At 35.9% G+C, this 21,914-nt stretch overlaps 2 protein-coding genes across 12 annotated transcripts in view; one reads left to right on the top strand and one right to left on the bottom strand.

The window, feature by feature from the left end:
* LOC124169347 (high affinity cAMP-specific and IBMX-insensitive 3',5'-cyclic phosphodiesterase 8-like) overlaps positions 1 to 21,910 on the top strand; it is an 86,080-nt gene extending 64,170 nt beyond the window's left edge. For 3 of the 5 annotated variants that reach the window (XR_006867097.1, XR_006867099.1, XR_006867100.1), the window contains exons 16-18: positions 1,709 to 1,838; positions 3,252 to 3,445; positions 18,548 to 18,753. Coding sequence is in view for 1 of the 5 variants with exons in the window: in XM_046547933.1 (XP_046403889.1) it covers positions 1,709 to 1,838; positions 3,252 to 3,370 (249 nt within the window). In the remaining 4 variants the exon portion in view is untranslated. Of the gene's footprint in view, positions 1 to 1,708; positions 1,839 to 3,251; positions 3,581 to 18,547; positions 18,754 to 21,546 lie in introns of those variants that run through there. The other 2 variants (XR_006867098.1, XM_046547933.1) reach the window with 2 other exon arrangements.
* Positions 12,973 to 21,914, bottom strand: part of LOC124169348 (neuronal acetylcholine receptor subunit alpha-7) — a 92,008-nt gene continuing 83,066 nt past the window's right edge. For all 7 annotated transcript variants that reach the window (XM_046547941.1, XM_046547939.1, XM_046547935.1 and 4 more), the window contains one exon: positions 12,973 to 16,685. In XM_046547941.1, coding sequence (XP_046403897.1) covers positions 16,041 to 16,685 — 645 coding nt within the window. In that variant the 3' untranslated portion in view covers positions 12,973 to 16,040. The remainder of the gene's footprint in view (positions 16,686 to 21,914) is intronic.

Genomic DNA, 21,914 nt, shown 5'->3' with positions numbered 1-21,914 from the left:
TTTCTTTGTTGGAGATATGGACATCATTTTCATTTAACCTGACCCTCTTCTTTATCCTCTTTATTGCTTATTTCCTTGGAGAAAAAAATGGAAAATTATCTTGATTAGGGATGGACGGATCCAGGATTTTTTTCAGATCCGGATTGGATCCTTAATTTTCGGAGCTGGATCTTTTGGATCGAATATTTTCGGATCCAAATGCATTTTCAAATTCCTGATGCTGAGATTCCCCCGATGATTGTTCGATCTCTTGGGAAGAGTCACACTATGTGCCAGTCGTATTTTGTCTTTTTTATTCTCCATGGCTGAAATTCTCCTACGTAACCTCTGCGAGAGCTTTCAAACAAAACAGTTCATGAGTAGGACAAGAATCGCATGCGACGATGCATTCAAAGATAGAAACGGAACTCTTTCCACCTTTATGGGGCGTTGCATTCACTGAAGCTATTATTTAAAATTTCGGATCCAGATCCGATGTCTTCCGCGACTTTGGATCCGATGTATCCAATGAAGGTCAATATCCGCGGATATTTGGATCCGAGGTATCCGATCCGACCATCCCCAATCTTGATACTTATACTCAGAAGAACCCCTAATTATTTTATTTGTGAAAATACTTCATTTTTGGTTGCAAAAAGATAATGGACAAAATGCTGAACTTTATGGATGAATCTTCTACATATATTATTTCTACTGTATAGATACCTTTTTCTCAACTTAGACGCAACCAAACTCTACAAATGAGGTTCCAAAATGCACAGAATTTATCAGAGAACATGCAACGGCATATCTTACTTCCTAAATATTGCTATTGTTTCCTAAAATTGGTTTTTAAATTATTTAAAAAAAACCAAAAACAACAGTAAATATTCCTGCCATTAACGGCGCACAAACTGATACATTTGTTCATTTGCAACAATATCTCGCATTCTTTAAATAACTTTTATCAAAATGAGGCTGATTCCACTTTCAAGTCTCCTGTTCATACATAAGTATGAGTCATCATGTGCATTTAACAGAGGATAGTGTAATTACTTCCATTGTTATGTTTAAAGAGGTCTTCTGACCTCAATTTGTACATGAACATTCCAATTAAATTTGTACATAGGACCCTGCCTTTTTTTCTACATTTTAAAATTAGAAACGCGCCTATCCCTCCGTGGACCTGCATTGAAAAGAGCGGGGGAAGCCCGCTGGCAGCGGGCGCATCACGCTCGTAATTTTTTATTGAGATTATCCATGAATTTGCAACCATAGTTAAAGGCATAATTAAAAATCCTTTTTTGATTTGTAGAATGGAGTGTTTAGTTATTTATAATCTGTATTAGTGGCTCTGCGAGGGGGGGCTTTGGGGGATAAACCCCCCCCCCCCCCCCCAAAGTTCAGAATTTTGAAAAGTTTAATCCATTTCACTTAATTGGATTAATATTACTTATAGAAAAGACTAAATATTTATAAAATATCCCTCAGAAGGTCGTAAAACTCACCATTTTCAACCATTTATCTCAAAACTTTTAGAGGGGAGGGCCCCCACACCTCCTGCTAGTCCTGGTGGGTAATCCACACCCTCAGACACCCCAGTGTTTTGCACCTTAAAACCCCCCCCCCCAGCCTTAATTCCTAGCTGCACCCCTGATCTGCATGTATTAATTTTCATGTCAATCTGTGGAATAATGCACTGATTCTATTTTCTCTTTTTATGGTTTAGACGGATGAAGAGAAAAAGAATAACTTACCTGTGGTAATGCCAATGTTTGATCGTGCAACATGCTCAATACCAAAATCACAAATTGGATTTGTGGAATATATTATAAATGACATGTTTGAAGCTTGGTCAGGTATGTGTTACACCAAGTTTGACTATTTTTATGATGATAAAAATGTGTTTTTAGTGCTTGATGCTTTTAATTATGAACATTTCATTATTTTCTGTTCATGAATCATAGCAGCCTAGTTAAAAGTTGGAGATTAGTTAAGTATTTATATTATTTTGATTCCTTACCTTTCGTGTATGATTTTATTTTCCCAAGTCTTTAATTTTGTAACATTTTACAAAAAGTAATATGAAGAAGCACTTTTACTGTTTTCTGATGTAATACATATCTGAATAAATAGTTTTGGAGTCTGCCATAAATAGTTTTTAATCTGGAAGGTAATAGTGGATGTAAAAAATGGGATGACAATGTTGAGACAGATTGTAAGGTTGTTCTAAAAATGTTGAAGTTGAAGAAACTTGGGAAGTTATTCTAGTGTACTTAACTTCTCAGGGGGCATTCTATTGAGTTTGGCATCGAAGGCTTTGAAATTAAAGGAAATTAATTCAATGCTCTGGATGCATACCCTTGAGAACAACAAATGTATGAGGTAACGTGAGATTTTGAGTTAATGATAGGTAAAAAAAACCTCTGAATTTGGGGAGAGACACGCCAACTTAAGCATCAGCAAAATGTGAGAATGGAGATTTTTACTGTGTGAATTGAATTTCTTCATTTCCAGATACTTCCGCATTGGTTACTGTGGTGATGACAATTGTTTGGACCTGAAGGTACTGGCAGTGGTGCCAGCAAAACAGTTGTCATTGCCACAGCAACCGACTCGGTAGTATCCAGAAATGAAGAATATCAACAAAATGAATTTGCTAGCTAATCGCTATTGTATTTACCAAAGTTGGCTTAAGTAATTGAAAAGCATCAGGGGCCAAAATAATGAAATAACCCCCAATGATATTTAAATGAGTTATGCAATAGGGTGGTTTCCTATAATTTTTTTATTGCCTAAATTGAAAGATTATCACTCTGGGAGTATGCATTTCACGCTCTTAGATTTTCGAATGATGATATCTATTTTTCGCGATTAATCAAAAAGTGAAAATTTTCAGTGGAATCGCATGGGTGCCAATCTGGCCTTTTTCACATGAGGTTAAAATAGACCATTGCCATTCGTCTAACCTGAGATTTGTAATACCAAATAATTTGAATACTATGAAAACACTAATGGTGGGTAAGGAATCGCAATCAATGCATTTCGTTTTCTTTGATGAATTAAACTACTCTATTGTTAATGACAGCCCCTGAATGGCGTACTTAGCCAGTTGTGGTGAATTGTTTTTTCAACTCAACTTTTGCAATTGTATAATAATGATTTTTGAAAATTTTCTATTGCAAGTTATTTTAGCTACAATATATTTTTCTGAATTAAAATTAGTTTCTTCCTTTTGAAAAATTAATATTAGTTTCTTCCTTTTGTTGCAGCCTTCATTGACATGCCTGAATTGATTCAGTATTTGAAGGCCAACTACCAGTATTGGAAAGAGAAAGAGCAATTAGGAATAACGAACATTGAAGAGCTAAATGAAATTGAGAAAGAATAAGTCCTTGGTTGACAGTACAAATTAACGAAATGTTTTAAAAATTCAGTTTTTATGTGATATTTATAAAATCAGGTTGTAAGTATTTTTTTGTTTAATCAAAGCTATTTATAAAATATACTATTACTTGAGCTTCTTTCATTGCTAATATATTTATTTTACAATGTAATTTTTTACGTGCATACTAAATAGCTAATACATTTCAATAGTACACCTTGATTTCTACCTTTTCCATTGTGATTATCTTGTCATGACTATAGACTCTTACACTTCTCAATGACTGGGGACTTTATTACTATTTATTTATCTTTGATGTTTGAGTGGACTATTTGTGTGGGTACTATAAACCCTTATTGTAAGTACATACATGAGGCCCAAATTTTTAAATAATTATTTAGTGTTTGGTTATGAAAGCAGTTTTATTCCAAACATTAGTTGTTGATCTAAAATATCAGTTTAAGATTTTGTTGAATATTCTGCTGTGTAAAATTTCGCTAGCCACAATTTTTATGTGGGTGCATGATCACCCCCCCCCCCATATCCACGGGTGTCGCTACCATAGGGGACATGGGGGATGCGTCCCCCCCCAATATTTAAAATTTTCCGGGGGGGAGGACCCCCAGACATTTGTCCGCCCCAAAGTGTTGATGCTGATGATGCCACTACCCCTATCGTACAGCACCAAAGTAATCCATTGTATCTGCCTTCATTGCTTAGTGTAGCTGTTTAATTTTAGTCATTTAGTGACCTGCATGACTGTGTAGCTGTAGACCTTCTGTAGGAGTATATTTTTGTTCCAGTAACTTCAATATGTTGACTTACATTTGGTGAAATGGCATGTCCATCCACTTTGGTAGATAACATTTGATTCTCAATAGTATGTTCACCTTTATTCTACAATAAATACAAATATGTGCCTCATGCTTGCTTTAGGTGCCAACTGTGTCGCTTTTTTATATGGTTTCTGACTACGTTATTAGAACATGATCATTATACTGTCTAAATCATTTACATAATAGTTTTAGCCATCATGATTGCATGGATATCTGCAATATATTGATGTATTTAAAAAATGGAGAGGGAAGTAAGGGAAGTAAGAAAAATAAGGTTATACCATATTATTCATTTATTTGTCTACTCGTGTTTAATATTATTCTAATTAAGAACTAACCTATGGTGATCCTATACAGATTTATTCAAGTAGTGTGTTATAGTACCAGAGATGTCTACAATTGTACTTGAAGTGTGACAATTCCACTGAGGAAAAATGATTTTTCTTGCCCTCCACTTAAGGCAGGAACCCTCGAATTCTCGCTCAGTGTACTGACCATTCAAGCTCTTGAGGCCTCATCTTCCTTGCTGAATTTGGTGGCTCTAAATTACTTCACGGAAGCACTCAAAATTATCACTGGCCTGTCCAGTGATAATTTTAATGGCCGCGGTATATTGACCGTGCAAAGGTAGCATAATCATTAGTCTTTTAATAGGAGGCTGGAATGAAAGGTTTAACGAGAAATTAACTGTCTTAATGCAATCTTGAATTTATCAAAAGACTTAAATTTAATTGGTGGACGAGAAGACCCTATAGAGCTTGACAACTTTCTTTCTATATTTATTTAGATTAATATTATTTATTTATATTGATTAAATTGTTTTGTTGGGGTGATAATAAATATATATTTAACTTTTATCATAATATTAACATTAATTTATGATTTTTGGATCCAAAATTTTTTATCATTAGACTAAGTTACCTTAGGGATAACAGTGTAATCTTCCGTCAGAGTTCATATTTACGGGAAGGGTTGCGCCCTCGATGTTGGATCAAGATAATAATTAGGTGCAGTAGCTTAATTAATAGGTCTGTTCGACCTTTAAATTCATACATGGTCTGAGTTCAGATCGGTTTAAGCCAGGTCGGTTTCTATCCCCAATTTAATATCAGTTAATAGTACGAAAGGACCATTGATTGGATAAATTGGATTCCTATTAAGATCCTATATCTTCCCCAGAATTTGAAACCAATCCCTTGCATGGTAAGCCAGGACATTAGGCACCACAATGGTTGAACACTAGGTGCAGGCTGTTGTCTTGTTTCATTCAGACAATAGTGCAAAAATCCAATTGCTGTGAAAAGGATGGTATGCAAAGAGTTTGATAAAAGAGCTTAATACTCCCTAGGCCTACACAGTAAAACGAGTCCAGCTTCTATGAAGGCATTGAAACGTACTTGGAGGCCCGGGGGGGGGGGGGGGGGATATGCGGAGGAGTGTAAAGCTCAAAAAATTAAAAGGCACGGTTGAACAGAGTATCAACAATTTAATAACAAACAAAAGCGGTCGAATAACAAAAAAAATCACCTTACTGAACTGTGGTGGTGATGATATCAATTAATGACTCGGGGAAAAGGCGAGGTAGGAAACAGGGATGTTATCATGGCAGCAAGAGGTAGTGGTGGTAAAAAAAAAAGAAGGTGCCGTTGATAGCCTCCCGGGAGCAGCTCTCCTCACGGCCAAACACTCGACAAGAGCTCTTGCAAAATAATGCTCACCGCTCGTGGAAAAGCATTCCTTTATATAGGTTTGGGCCCATTTGCCACCACCAATGTTAGGCCCCTACTGACTGGAGGCCATTTTCTTTTGGTGGAGGATTTCACCACCCTCCAAGCTGCTCGAATGATAGCGTAGAGTGAGGCACGGCTCAGCATCATACTCGTGGTGACTAACTCGCCCCACCTAACTTCCATCGTTGTTTATGTAAACATAGTAAATACCAGTCACATACATAGATATTTACTGGAATTTCAATGGGATTCCAACTATGTGTTTAAATCCGTGAGCTTAATAGGCAATATGTGCTCTTTCAAGCTAAAATGCTGCATAAAATTGCCAATCTTGATAAACTTAAATTATTGCACTCCAAGAATAATATGAACTAGAAACTCAGGAAAATTATGGATTATTTGAAAATTACTAATCCACTGGCATCAATTTTGGCATTCCTTTAATTTGTGGCTAAAGTAAGCAATGAGGCTATATGCAGATTGGATGAGAAAAACAATAATTTCAATGAGAAATACGCAGAGTGGAAATCGTTTGGCTATAGCCCTGTTATTTGATGATAAATAATAAAAAATATTTACCATCGCTATAGGAAAGGTTTTTTTTTTAAGGTGAATTAAGCAAGATTGGGAAATTTACTCCACTTGCATCCTAAAGCACACGGAACACTAGGATATCCCTGCGACGACGCAACCTGCATATCACCTCTATATGACGAGAGAGACTACAGCAAAGTCACAGTTTTTCCGGTCCCAACAAATTTGCTGTATGGAGGTTTTACTGTGTATGTCCAGTGGGTTAAGCGTTAAATAGTTGGGCTGTCAGTGGAAGAAGAGAAATTAGACAGACTTGGTCCTCCCTTTTGCCTATGCATATTCTCTAATTTTTGGTTGTTTTTTTGTTTGTAGTTGATGCACGTGTAGCTTTGTTGATGCTTTAAGTATGCTTTTTGTGCCATTTCAAGGTGTCTTCTTAAGTTGGCCTTGAGCATGCATTTATAGAGTATAGTGAAGACTCAGTTTAAATGTCTTTACAAGTCAGCCCGTGCCGCATTGAAGTGCTCTTTGAAACTTCCTCGTCGGAGGCTGTGTGACTCAAAGAAAGAGGAGTACAACTTCTCCAAAGGTCTAAGAATACTTTCTATCTGAGGCAATGGTTAAAGGGTTATCTGGAGGCCTGAGGATTCTCAAAATGATTTTGGTAAACATTTTATCATTTATATAAACATAATCACTGACTTATATGTTTCGAAGATGGAAGGGGATAAATACATATAGCTAATATTTTCATGCTTATATGATGCTCTGAAAATGATTGGATGGTTTAAGAGCAAATACCAAACTGCTGCTCTGCACTAGCTTTTGATGCTATGTTGCTCTTGAGCTCAAGGAGCCTAGTCTCTAGCAAACTTCTTGGTGAGTTACTCATGGAGAGGAGACTGGGGCTGGAACTCAGGAGGCTTGGTTTAGAGTTGAGAATGAGTATTTCTTTTAATGGGTGGATCATTACCTACATTTTGAATGTAAGTGAGTGCATAGTAATTTTACTCATGCAATCGACAGCCCTTAGTGATTTAGGATGTAAATGTTTAAATTTAATATTCATACTTCAGGAAGTCGACAATTACTTTGATTTTTTCCTGTTCAGGGAATACAACTTTATCTTTTGCAAGTAATCCATTCTATAAATGCTTTCAATTGTGGTCGAGGGTGGTGGTGGTGAAGTTGAATTGAAAGAGGACAAGGTCACAAGTTTTCATCTGCTGAGGATGTAAATGAAGTTTTTAGAGATTCAGATTTGAGTTGAAACCCAATGGAAACTAAATTTTGACAGAATAAGTGTTTTTTGAGAGATTTGTGGATTTAAATATGGGTATGTTACTGGCTGAGAGAGAGGGGACTGTGGAATACCCCTCTAATTTTTTGTGCAATTAAAAATTTTTGGCTCCCCCTTCTGTAACCCTCCTGGATCCACTCCTGGGGATAATCTAGACTGCTCTGGGTGCTGGAAAAGGCTCATTACTCAGCAGGAAAGGTAAATTAGTAAAGTCAATTAAGATCTATAGCAGTTCCTCAAAGGATGAAAGTGATGAAACTTCTAATTTTTTAAGAAAATAATGCATCTGGCTTGATAAAAGAAGCCATGTTAATTTTAAGTCCACAGGAGTATGAATGCCTGAAATAAGCCTCTTTTACCATGCAAGAGCTCTTCTGCTCAGCATGTTTGGCTAGGTGTGAGGAGGAAGGCTCCTATTCTCCTCCCCAACGGAAGCTGACCAATCATGATCACTGGCCATGTATAGAAATGGAGACATAATGCGGTAGATTGGAAGCTAATGTGGAAGTCCTTTTCTATATCTGTTTATGCATGAAAAATATTGTGCTGAGTCAAGTCATTTGTAAATTGAGAGGGTGAAACATCTTGGCTGCAGGAGGACAAATAAATTTAGTGGAATGCCAAGTTCACAACTTGTATCACTATATTACTGTCCGGTTTAAAATCAACTTTCCTCTTCCCATTTAAAATGCCATAGCTGCCACTGCTTTGGGAGTCAAATTTTTTTCTGAATTTACCAGCTGCACCAAGCCAGTTATTGAAGCTTGGACAAGCATTCTTAAAACGATGAAGTGGATACCTCCGTTCTTCAGCCAATGACTAGGCAATTCTTCAAAAAATGGAGTCCCTCTCCACTCCTGTGTACATCCTCCAAAAGGGAGTTGAGGTTGAAGAAGTGGCACTTGTGCTGATTACTTGAGTGATGAGGGTTCACCATCACCTTAGGATCAGAGTTCTATTTAAAAGAAAATCTGGCCCTGAACACATTCTGTCTTCTACCAAATTTCTATTTGTATTGAAAAAATCAAAGCTCAATTGATATTAGATATTTATTTCTCTCACAATTAATCAACCTGTTGGTGATATCCAATATTTTAGGTTAAGTTCCATGGCATTTCTTATTTTTTCTATCACAATTGTGTTTTGGCTATTGTGCATACATTCATTAACCCATTCAATTTGTGAAAGAAATATAACCTCATTTATACAATTTGATTGAAGATACCTTATGAACAATATTCGTCTTGATTTGATATGAGTACATACAAACTTCATACTTTATTTTTCAACTTTATCTAAAAACAATTTTGAACAATGTTAACGCTGAGACAAATTGTGGTGATAGAAGTAGAAGCACCTCCAATACTGCAATGTCCCCACATACATTTCCTTGAGTACCCGATTATTTTTAAAAATTGGGACTGAGAGAATATTGTTTCTCACTTACTGTACTGGATGACTTTATTCTCTTATATGTGTATACCTTTCTTAAATTTTTAGTCGTAAGATTTATGCCATCAAGGACAGTATGGTGCTTGCTGGGATGAGCACTTTGTTATTGATTGAAAAATCCCTGGGTCAAATCTGGGGTAAGTCCTTAGGACACCACCGCATGAAAATATTGGAAGTATTAGGTGGCTCAACGAAAGAAATAGGCCCCCTTACTAAAGAGAGCTTAATTGTTGTTCATATTAGTGCCTAAGGCTTTCCACCCTCGCCTATCTGGACCAAACTTTTCAGCATTTAGTGCGTATGTTATCCATTCTGAGTAATATTTTCATAAAACTTACTCAAGGAACATGAATCCGTCCTGGTATGAGTGCATGGAAAACTTTTTCTTTTGTGCATTCTTGTAATGGGTTGAGTTGTGAAAGTTGAATTGGCTGGAATGGGTAATTAGTGATGTTCAATCGTGTATGACCCCCTACAATTGCCCCTTGACATGCATTGCTCCTTGTTTGAAGCAATATTGTACCACAAGGGGTGCAGCTCAAAAGTGTACAGTTGCCTCATGATAAGGGGCTCTAAGATCAGTTGGCTATGGTCACGTTAGTAAATGTAGTTGAGTTCTCCTCTTTTGAGGGCATTGAGAGAACAATGAAACCTCAAAGGCTTGAAGGAGGGAGTGACGAGAGACGTACCAGGTGTGAGCCTTTATTATGTTAAGTAAAGGCACAATAGCAGTAGGTTCAAAAGTGGGAAAATTCAGTGAAAAAAGTGATAGAATTGGACATGTCTTTTCTCAGAAATCAATTATTATGATAAGCATTTGGAAAAGCCTAGGATGATACCATCAAGTGACAAACATATGCCTCGATTTATGCCATCCTCATTTGAGGAAGATCTGTTGTTTTCTTTGTTCAGCAAAATTCATGAAGTGTTTTTAAAAGCGTGAGTGGCTACATTTTTGGTGATTCACACAAGTATAGGATCCTTTATTTTCTTTATTGCCCCATTAATTGAAAATATTGGCCTTCTCTTTGCTGCATATGCAAATAATCCTGCTTTTACAAGAAGTAATGTTTGTTGAATATTTTTTCCTGTGGTCATGTAATATATTTTGAGAGCATATAAGGTCTCTCCTTTTTTCCCAAGAAGTTAAATACATACATAATATGTTGAGTCTAATTCACATCTCAAATGGCATATTCATTATTTTATGGTGATATGAGAGCTCTGTTTTAATGTTACTTTTTTTGAGATTGTGTTAATTACTTTTCAAAAGGAATGTGGCAAAAGTAATGTTCCTCTAGGGTCTTTTTTTCACATTTCTAAAGTTATCATGCCTTCTAGGAAATAAAATTCCAATAGAAATTAAATCCTGAATGTAGGTGCTTCAACATAAAATTTGTAATCTACAAGAGATTTAAGTTATATATTTCATTTTTAATTCAAGCAGTGGCAGGATTAGTGCAAGGTGGACAGTAGCAAAATAAGGTAGATTTTATGCTGTACAGTTTAGTTTTGGTTTATTCTATTAAGTGCTTGAATTTCAGTGAAATTGAGCTATTTGCATTATGAAGCTGTGGAGTATATCCCAGCAATGCTTGTTAGTGTTTAAATATTTTAAATGCATCCCTGTGTATGCAGCAAAGCTTTAAGGATTGTATTAATTGATTCATTATTCTATTCCAAAGTTTTATTGAAGCTTTTATGCGTATGCATAAATTTGTTGGAATTTATTTATGACTATTAAGTGTCCCATGTTTTCATATACTTCATTGATTGTGTAGTTGATTTAGGTGACTGTGCCTGTTAATAGCCTGAAATCACTAATGGCCTGATCAGCAGTGGCCATATTGTCTTAGTGGCCTTAAATAGCAATAGATTCCTTGGTCTTAGATTCCAGAAATGTCCGTGCCTATTCAGCTTCTGTGGGAATGAATTAACTACTCTCCCTATGAATTTGTATTATAGCAAAATATCCATTTCTGGTTATTTCAAAATGCCAACAAATGGCATGGCCTCTCCCTGTGGCAGGAATAGATCTGTTTTTGGGCCAGGGTGATCCAGGAAGGTTTTTGTTATCTACGAGGCTCCGAGCAAAAATTAGACCCTGTCCTCCTTTTGCTAAAGTATAGCAAACTGGCAATAATAAATATTCTGTCTCACCCTACTCTCACACAGCTCCTGTTAGCCTCAGTGCATGCCATATGACAGAAATGGTGTAGATATGCTGCAATGGTGAAAAAACGGTAGTATTACAACATAGGTGTAAAATATAATCTTCCTTGTCCCTGATGGGCACCTTTTATGGCACATGGTAATAGTGGCTGTGCCCTACAATCCCTAACAAGACAGATAGACAGAAATGTGAATATTTTGATCTCAAAAGCCATGATTTCAAATTAATTGCCATAGGCATGTCTTAAACCCACCCATGAGAGACATATTGGAAATTACAGTGCCCGTAATTGGTCTCAAATGACTTCAGATGGTCATTTTCAACCTGAATACAATTGATATTAGTTGCATGAATGAGAAACAGGAATATCGGATATGCATCCTACGAGGAACATGGGTGTCGGATAGGCTTGCAAACAGCTAGTTGTTTTCTTCAGGATTTTTCTCCCATAAGGAACTCATTTAGGTTTCTAAGCATCACATTAGCATGCATGGTAGGAAAATAATTCTTCAAGAGAAAACTCTGTCTTGTAGGAGATGTCAGCCTTCAAGCTGTGACAGAGTTAACCATTGAAGGCTATTAATTCTTCCATGGATGTGTGGTGGTTCATGCTATATTCTTAAGTGGATGGTTAAAAAATCTTTTTCTATCATCATGGAACTTCACTTACCATTACTAATGAACGAGAATTTTTTCGACAGATTCCATGAAAGGTCAATTGGTGTCCAGTGTGCACCCTTTGAGCATTTAGTCAGAACATTGCTCTCTTAGCTAGGGAAAAGTGATATATGTTACCATAAGTAGGTAGGTAGTGAGTAGAGATTTATACACTTGCATTTATCATGCATTGCCAACTTTTACATAATCGATAAAGCATTATATTACAGCTATTTTGCTATGTTATTCAAACACATGCATTACTCACTGAAAAAATCTTTTAGGATTTATTTATGGAAAGTTCTTTACAAAATTGTTATATTCATATTGTAAAGGTTATGAAGCACTTCTGATGAATGCAGGAATTCTGTAAAATTGCACTTGAGTTTAACTCCTGTGAAACATAGGATTAGGTTTTAATAAATTATTATTAGGTGGGTTTTTAAGTGGTATATCATGCAATGGAGTTATGATGAAAGTAATATAATAATGATATCTTTTCACATGGAGTTGTGGCTTGATGAGATGTACTGATGATTTAAAAAAACAATTGACATGTCTTAAATAGGGTGCAAACATTTAGCATTTACAAGTCATTTATAAAAATATGTCATAAATCAAAACACAAGATTTATTTAACAAACATTTCAATATTAAAAGTTCATTTACACAATCTCAATATCCCATAATGTATTAAAATCTTTGATACAAAGTATTAAATTTTATTGTCATAAAATTATAATTCTTGCATTTACACTTAATACATATTTGACACTATTAAATGTATTTATGGTTTTCTGTTTTCATGGTGTATGATTGTATTTTATGGGCATGAGTAAGTGGTAACATTTTTACCATTTTAATGTTTAATAATAGTAATGATAAAAATCAATCTGTTTTTAACTGCTGGTAAAAAATTAACAAACTGTTGTAACAAGGGCTTTTATTACATTTGAAAATTTCACTTACATTGTAAGAATGTTACATCATTTTCCCGCGGCAAGCTAGTAACAAATGATTTATTCTTGAATAGGTATTTTTATCTTTCATTGCTTTTATGCACTAATTCACTTATCAGTATTCCTGTATGAAATGATTTTTATCAGGAATGCTTGCATTTCAATTGGCATATTCTCAAAGAATGGAGCTTTAAGAACTCATGGTATTACTTGAGCATAAACATCTTATAGCAGTTCAAAAATAGGAAAATCTGGGAATTTTTTTCAATCTACTCTGGTGTGTGCTACTTATTGCCCAGAGGATCTTTTATAAATTAAATTATAATATAGTCAGTATCTTCTCCATGTGAAAATTTTCAATCTGATGGATCTGCATTGAGTATCATCACAGGAAATAATTTCATCTAACACAACCAATACCATTGGTTAAATGTTCACTGATCACCCCATTCCTATTTTGCTGTTATTAAAAATACTTATCATAACCTTTGTTGAGAACTACCATTTATTGCCAGTACTGTTCTTTATAAAATGTCGTAGTAGTTGATACCATAAATGGCAATTCTTTACAAAATAAGTTCAAGATACAGTTGAAAAATTTCTGATCATCAAAGTTGCTGGCCTGCACCTTTCTGCTCAGAAATTTTAAACTACACTTTTCAAATTAAAACAACATCTTAAACCAAAAGCCATCTAGACATAAACGTGCCTTATTGATGAGATGTTTGTTAGTAAAAATTTATATCTGCATGCATTTTACCTGGTTGAATTGGACCTTTTGTAATTCTCAGAAAGCTGAAGATGGGAAACTAAGAAAATTTTCAATAAAAATATGAGGAAAAAATTCAGTTTTGAGTTAGTCGAACCAAATACTTCTGGTGTAGAAGCTTGGTAGGTACAGAGGAACTCCTATACAAGAATATATTCCATATACTATTATGTTTTATAAATAGGTTTAATTCCTTAAAAAATCCCTGTAAATGATAAACTTCAAAGAAGTGTTTAACAAGCTTAAGTACCCCTTTTTATTTGAAGATTTAGCTGGTTTCTAGCATTAAATAGAGGAATGAAATTTTTTTAAGTATTAACTCAACCATTGTTATCTCTCATTTATGTCTCATTCATTTAAATTTGCATCACTAGCAGAGCAACTTAACAAAATTATTTCTTTTATTTTTTATGAAATATGTACCTGAGTTGTAAGCCATGCTCTGATTTGAGTTATGTTTCATTTGAGTATTCATAATTTTGATCAACTTTTTATTCTATATCAAGCATTGAAAATATTCACCGAATTCCAATTAGGTAAGATAAATATGCAAATGATAGAAATTGAAAATCCTAAGATTGTCATTCATGTTTTATAATTTATGCATGGGTGTTTCATTAATGGAACAAATTATGACTTTGTGTTTCGTGGAAATATTATTTTCTTTTTAACTAATAAATTAAGTTTGTATTTTTGTAATTCAAGATTTTTATCTTTCCAAAATTTTAAGCAGTGTTTGCAGTTATTGTGCTGGTTGAGGCTGTAATTTAGAGCAACAACTTTACAATTATTTTAATGAAAAAAGAAAAATCTTGATTACCTTTCAAAATTAATTCTACACATGTAAAATGTGGAAAAGAGCAATAATCGAATGCAATAAAATTGGCTTATAGTAGTTAAAAACAACATCATGCAGTATTCAACTTTTACCTATGAACTTGAGCCATTTGGAATATCAAATTCTTGGTATTGTGAGGCATATAAGATAACTCGTGACACTTTCAGTTCTTGGCTTCCATTCATCAAAAATTCTAGTCGATTTCTAAAACATTATTTCCTTATAATTAGCAATTCAATCACACATAAAAATAAGGTTATTAATAATAGGTCAACATTTTGCATCATTGAAAAACGTTTGTGCATTGATGTAGGTGTTGGGAAGTTGGTCTTCAGCGTGACGTGTGTTCTTATACTCGGGTGGTGGGCATTTCCATTACCTTTCCCAAATTGCTTCCATACGTGCCCAGGCATATTTGTAAATTCAGATAAACAGACATACACCATAAATTTACAAACACTCATTGTGAGAGAGGTATAGGGGTGTATGGTGCTTTTTTATGAAAGATAATCCTCCAATTGTTCTGAATGGTAAGAATTTGTTAAGGGGATGAAAAATTTTGGTACATTACGGATTAATCCCCACCAAATACCATATTTTTCATCCTTCCAAATTTTGTTTATCCATTGTGAAAACCTTGCTTCAGTCACTCGTGTCATCAACATTGCTTGAGAATTATCCTATGGTTCACAACACAGAATGAATTATTGTTACCGGGAAGATAATTATAAAACCTACCTGTCTGAAGATATATCGACTAATTCGTGTTTAACATGGAAGGATGTCACTCGGAAGAAGTTAACAGGCTTCCTTCATTTGTAACAATATAACTTTGTACATTGGTCCTACAACCAAAATGCAACATATCCCACATTTAAAACAGACTAATTTAGCCTGAATATCATCCTATGCTTTTAATCTATGTGTGTATTATGGGACAGCTATGATTTCAATCTTCAGGAATCATTAACAATTAACTTTCACTCCTTAAACAGAAAGATTGAGCGATGAGACATACCACAAGTGTTATAAAATTGATATATAGCAACCAATTCAGTCTATTGAATTTCCATATATATAAAAATGTCATTAGTTTTGTCACAACAACATGCAGTTAAGAGACCAGCCCTAACAGCAATTTCTTGTCCCTGGTGTTCTCCGAATCTCCACCAAGAACAATATAGGGTGTAACCAACACATTTGACTTTTCACTTTTTGCTAATAGTGAGAGTTTTTCTCGGCGATGTTATTAGGGAATCATTTGTAGAATTTGATTGCCTCTAAAGGTGCAGGATAATATCTTTGATCTACTGATTTTCCATCATAGAAAAAAGCTCATCATTCCCAAATTACCTGAAGAGGTGCTCTGGGGTTAGTGCCAAAAAAGATACAGGCCTGAAAAAGCCTATAATGCAGGCTGAACCTTTGTTACTGGACAATGATGTGTGGTGCAGAGAGGAGGACTGCAACTGTGGCAATGACTGTAAACAATGTAAAGACAATGAGGCAAAACCGGTCGACTACCATCGCAGCAAACTTCCAGTCACTTATCAATTCAGCTTCTTCGTCCGCCTTTCGCATGCGATTGGTAATGAACTGAAGCTCACGAAGGATTGCTTGCAGCTCCCTTTGGGTGAGGGCACAAGGTGGGGGAGACAGCCTCCGGGAAGCTGCAGAGGCAGCGGCTGCAGCAGCCACTGCGGCTGCTGCCGCCGCCGCAGATGCGGCATCGTCGGGAGTTGCAGTGAAAGCACCAGGTCCGGGAATAGTTCCGCTCCCCGCGGCAGAAACAGCGAGTCCAGATCCGGAAGAGGAAACACCACGAAACAAGGAAGTAGCTGGGGCAGAGGCTACTGCAGCAGAGGCGGCAGCACTGTTGGATTGTAATGTGCCACCATGGCGGAAGTCATCGTCAATGTCTAGTACGTTGGCTAGTAGGGACTTGGATGACCGCTCTTTTAATTCTAACTCTTTCATCCGGTTGCTCATGAGTATTGTTTTTCTGGTGATCTTCTTTCCTGGACGACTCATACCCAAGATCCATGGCAACCACTGGAGGAAGACACACTTGATCTGTAAAATAAACATCATTCAAAATGAGAAATTGGTGTTGAGGTGATTATGCGACTCTCCACTTCAAGATAAGGAAACAGCTCCTCATGAATCTGGCAGGATAAGCTTTTTTTGGGATTAACATTATCGGGACATAGCATTTAACTGTAGAAAACATATAGAAGCTGTGAAAAGATGTATCTATTTATATTTCCTAATAAAATTTTGATTACAAACATGTCGCTTTAAGTTTTAGCCCCATGTTTGTATGGTTAATGATGGAATAGGTCTCCTTAATATTTACTTTTGCTGTAGACTCGATGCTTGTCATATGGCATTCAGGCAACCTGCATTCTGGGTAATAAAAATAGACCTTTTTGTGAATATTTATCTGTGGAGACATGCATTGAATAATATTAATTAATTAATGCCGGCCTCGGTGGCGGCGGGGTAACGTTCTTGCCTGCCAAACAAGGGGTCGCAGGTTCGAATCCCGCCTGGGTAGGTTTCCCCGGTCCAGGGCATGGTCGTTTGTGTACGTTTACTTGTTACATTTGTTGAACACCCCGGTGTAAAATGGCCAATAAGAGCTGTATCCGGTGGTTTGAGAATAAAATAAAAATAAAATTACTGATGCATGTATTAGATAGTACCTATATTTTTTGTTGTTGCATGACCTTTCTTCTTGTGACTAAAACCTTTTCTTGTGAAAAGATGAGCTGCTATTAATGATGTTGAAATCTGATCTAAGCATATTTTTGGTAGTCGTTGGTGGGTAGATGTTGTGACGTATTTAGATTTTTAGAACTTCTATTATTGGTGCATCTTCTAGACATACCTATTAATTTCTTTAAATTATGAGTGAGTGGCTTATGTGCTATTTTTTTGATTGGTGTTTACTTCCAAATTCTATTGCTGAATCCATGAATTAAATTGTAATTTTTGCTATGGTGTACATCTTCAATAGTTAATCATCCTAATTATACAGGCTCTCATTGGAATGATTCGGGGACTTCAGTTGCTCTATTGATGAAATACTAATTCTTCTATTTTAAAAGCATTCAAATATGTATGTATTTTCTGAATGTTTTATTTTAATTGTTGTTATTGCTCAGAAAAGACATTATCAAATGCGAGCTATTTTGATCCTAATTTTTTTCAACGTCTTTGGCTGTTGAGTAGCAGGCCCTGTAACTTTTGTATCACATCAAAATGCTTTAATTATATCTTTTCCAATGCTACAAAAGACTAATGATGAAATTTGTTGTGTACATGCTGTATGTTGTTATATACATATGTATGTTTAGGTAGTCCCAAGGCTATGGAAAATTCCCTAAAAATGTTACCATAGGTATGTTATGGTGGTTTAAGGGTATGAAGAGTTAATAACTAGCAAGAGCTAAATGGGACATAGTATTTAGAAAGAAAAAAATATTAGTTTTCATTTTCTCTTATGGAGCCTCAGCAGCTGTCTATAAGTTTAAAAAAATCCATGAGTCAGGTAGTCTTCAACCTGGGAACTGCCTCTACATGTATTGGTATTACATATGAGGGGGTGAGAAGCAAAGGTGTACAATTGATCATTTTTCTAAACAGAGTTAGGTACAGAAATTGACAGAAGAAACATATAAAAGCTTGGCAGCCAAGGAATGAGAGTGAGTTTCTGTTTTGTGCTGACATGGGATGAAAAATCAAATGCACCACTAAATATCTAGTTTTTCTTTGCTTAATTTCTCTACCTAACTCTGTTTAGAACACAATATCACTTGTACCACTTGGCTTCTCAGCCCCTCATATATGTCCTTATATTCAGCATGATTCAGAACTCTCTTCATACCATATAATTATCTTGTCCTTTTCCTTCCTCTTTCCTGCTGTCCTAGTACTTGACCTTCAAAAGAAGTCATCAATGAGCCAAAGCCATGAAAGAATGTAGAACACTATTATCAGTGTCAAAATGCAGGACTACATGTGGATAACCAAGTATTTGAATATGGAATAGTTCAGCTTTAAGGTAATTCCTTTGGAAAAAGTTAAAATTATGTTTAATGTGTACTGTACTAATGAGAAATGAAAATAATTCAATGGACTCCTCAATGAGATTTCTTTCAACTCTTCATGCCATCAATCGGTCCGAAACGTTCAGACCTTGAGATGATAAGAAGAGTACAAAATACAGGTTGTGCAAAGTGGTTGAGTTCACCAAGCTATTTAAATTTTCTGTGTTTGATAATATCCACCACATCATGTTATGGAGTATTTTCTCTGTTGACAATTGGATTATTCTTGGCAAAAATTATGATGCTAAAATTTAGTACGGTTGGATTCTTGTCGCTGCTTTAGCCTGACCGTTTTTCAAAGTCACTTGTTATATGTTTTAAATAGCCCAGTGCTATGAATATAAAATGTTGATTTCATCTGAATTCTTGACCTCAAAGCAATCTGGATGAATGGCAGTCTGAGTACAGCACACTCCCGATTATCCTAATGGCTAATGATGGGAAGAGACTGCATGGATAATCGGAAAATACGGATGACAGAAATTTTCACTTTGATGTCTTGCAATGTTCATAATTTACGTAAAACAAACAGTATATTATTATTTATTCCGTTATTCTGTTATTTTAGAGTACTTTCCGGACTCATTGGGGGCTTTCTTTGTCAGTTCGCGATCTTTTATTGGCGATAACATGGTTGTATTTGTATTATTAAATCCAAATTTAAGGCCTGATTTCGAAAACCACACATCCGTGGCTTTGTGATCACGGATACGGAAAAGTGGTCTGCACGAATGCTTCAAAACCATTGCTCAACATCGGAAACAACACTGTCAGGCATCGCGCCACGTAGTCGCCTCTTGCAGAAGTTTCGCGGGTTGCAACTGCTGCAGCACGTGTATCTGTGAGCACGGAGTGCAGTCGTGGGCTGCGAGGCTTGGAAAAATGGAACATGGTGCTCCTGTGAACAGTGGCACAGGGAGGGGGGGTTTTTGGGGTTAAAACCCCCCAGAGCTCAGAGAAATTTTAAGTTTAATCCATTTTACGTAATTGGTTAAATATTACTAATAGAATAGTGTAAGGAGTATATCTCAGAAAGCCGTAAAACTCACCATTTTGAACCTTTTATCTTAAAATTCCGCAATTTATTAATCTTGCACCTACTGATTATCCTGGGGGGTATTCCATACCCCCACACACCCCAGTATTAGTTGCACCTAAACCCCCCCAGCCTTAATTCCTAGCTGTGCCCCTGCCTGTGAATGCAGCTAGCGGGTGATTGCTTCCATTCTACGAAGCGGATTCTAACAGAAATAATAAGCCCAGTGTATCCTAGCATTAATGAAGTAATTCCGGTGATTTTGTGTCCGATTTTACTTTTTGATAAAGATCACGGAAAATATTGAGCGAGAGCAAAAATCATGCACGGATAATCCGCAACATGGATATACCGCAGCCGGATAATCGGGAGTCTGCTGTATGTGGATTGCTTGGAGTTAGGGTGTATGTAGTTTTTTTCCATGCACTTATGATGCCCAATTACATTCTCCGTTATTATGCTGAAAATGAATCGTTAAGGGCACATTCCCAATTGCCAATTGAGGTAGAGAGTGGAAGGTAAAGAGACCCATAATTTTCTGTTTTTTGATCTGTTGCCTAGTTCTTGAGCTGGTAGTGGTGGAAAATTGTGAGCCTTAACCCTTTCGTAGATAAGTTGACAATGTCATGCACTCCGGCTGGTAGGATCACTACTTCTCAGCTGCTCCTTTCCTCCTTGCATTGAACTCACATAGCTGTAAACACTCTTCAGAGCAATTCATTCCCTCTTTGAGTGGTTCCTCGTGAACAAGTTAATTATCAACTGTAACTCTCTCTATAACCGAATGACATCATCAACTCATGAAAAGTGGGTGACAACTTTCATGTCTTAAAATTTTAAATTAGGGGAGAATTGCTGAATGAAGAGCATTCTTTGCAGTTATTTATCTTTCCCTTCCATTCACCAAATTCTTTTAATGAATTGCAATTTTTGATCTGAGTGATCAATTGTTTGTGCTTGCATTGCACTGTCCCTCATGATAGTAACATTTCTGTATGTATAGGCTTGACTGACCATGTTTACAGCTGCATTAGAACTTGCTTGAGTCATATTAATGGTATTGAAAATGTTAAGGCTTTACTTGAACATTTGATCCAATTGGCCAAACAGTGGAGAACAGACATGTGTCAATTTGCCTTCAACTTCATCTTCCCAGGCAAGGGAAAATTTGGCTAAAATACAGAAAGTATGCAGTGGGGAAAAAGGTTGTGAGCCTGCATCAATGCTCATTAAAATTATTTTTCTGGAATATGTGGAGAAGAGAGGGAAAGATTATTTGTAGAATAGCAAATCGTGGCTGAAAGTGAGGACATCAACTTTCCGTCTTCGTAAACTGTTTAAAGCTCTGTCCTATGGAAAAGGAAAAGAACAGTACATGATGCAATACTTTTTACTTAAACAGCATTCTTGTGCTAATTTCAATTGATCCCTAATGTAACCAAGACTGCAATTAAATATATTCAATCCTTTAAATAGCATTGTCAAAAGCTTTGTATCCAGTCGATTCTTGAAATTGAATGGTGTCTTCATGTGCTTTGCTTTAAATTTTGTTTTGGTTTTACATTATAGAATTCTGTTTCTTAGCATGAATGCTGCTACCATTTTTAACATTTGATATTTTCATGGAAAAATTAGAAATAAGTGGCTCCATACTTGCTGAGCAATTAAACTCCATCGATTCACCTATAAAAAATATCTAAATTATTAAAAAGAGATAATCATTTCATGGATTCTGCTTCCTATTTAATTGAATCTGTTGTGAATGATGTAAAATCTCATTACACAGAGCCCTGAAGCAGCCTAGAAGATCTTGGCAGGGCATAGTCTCCCAGTCACTATATTGATTCGATTTGCCAACAAGAAATTTAAAATGTGTAACCAAACGAGGGCCCAAATAAATTCAGCTTTCTCTGGGTAGAGGCTTTTAAAATTTCTTTGCATGGATCCTAACTTTGATAGGGGAGTAAAGAATGCCTTGCATCAGCTTTACATAGCCTAGTTCATGGAGGCTATTAGATGGTGCTCTAAATAGTACATAGAGGCAATTGCCAAGGAGCAATGAAGTAGCACAAGCAAGAAACTTTGATGGGAAAAGTGGAAATATGTATATGAATACCTGAAAGTAAATTAGTTGATTTTAAGGAAATTGATTCC

Source organism: Ischnura elegans, chromosome 12, assembly GCF_921293095.1.
Source record: "Ischnura elegans chromosome 12, ioIscEleg1.1, whole genome shotgun sequence".
Taxonomy (NCBI): domain Eukaryota; kingdom Metazoa; phylum Arthropoda; class Insecta; order Odonata; family Coenagrionidae; genus Ischnura; species Ischnura elegans.
Note: the sequence above shows the minus strand (reverse complement) of the source record. Positions and strands in the feature narration are given on the sequence as shown.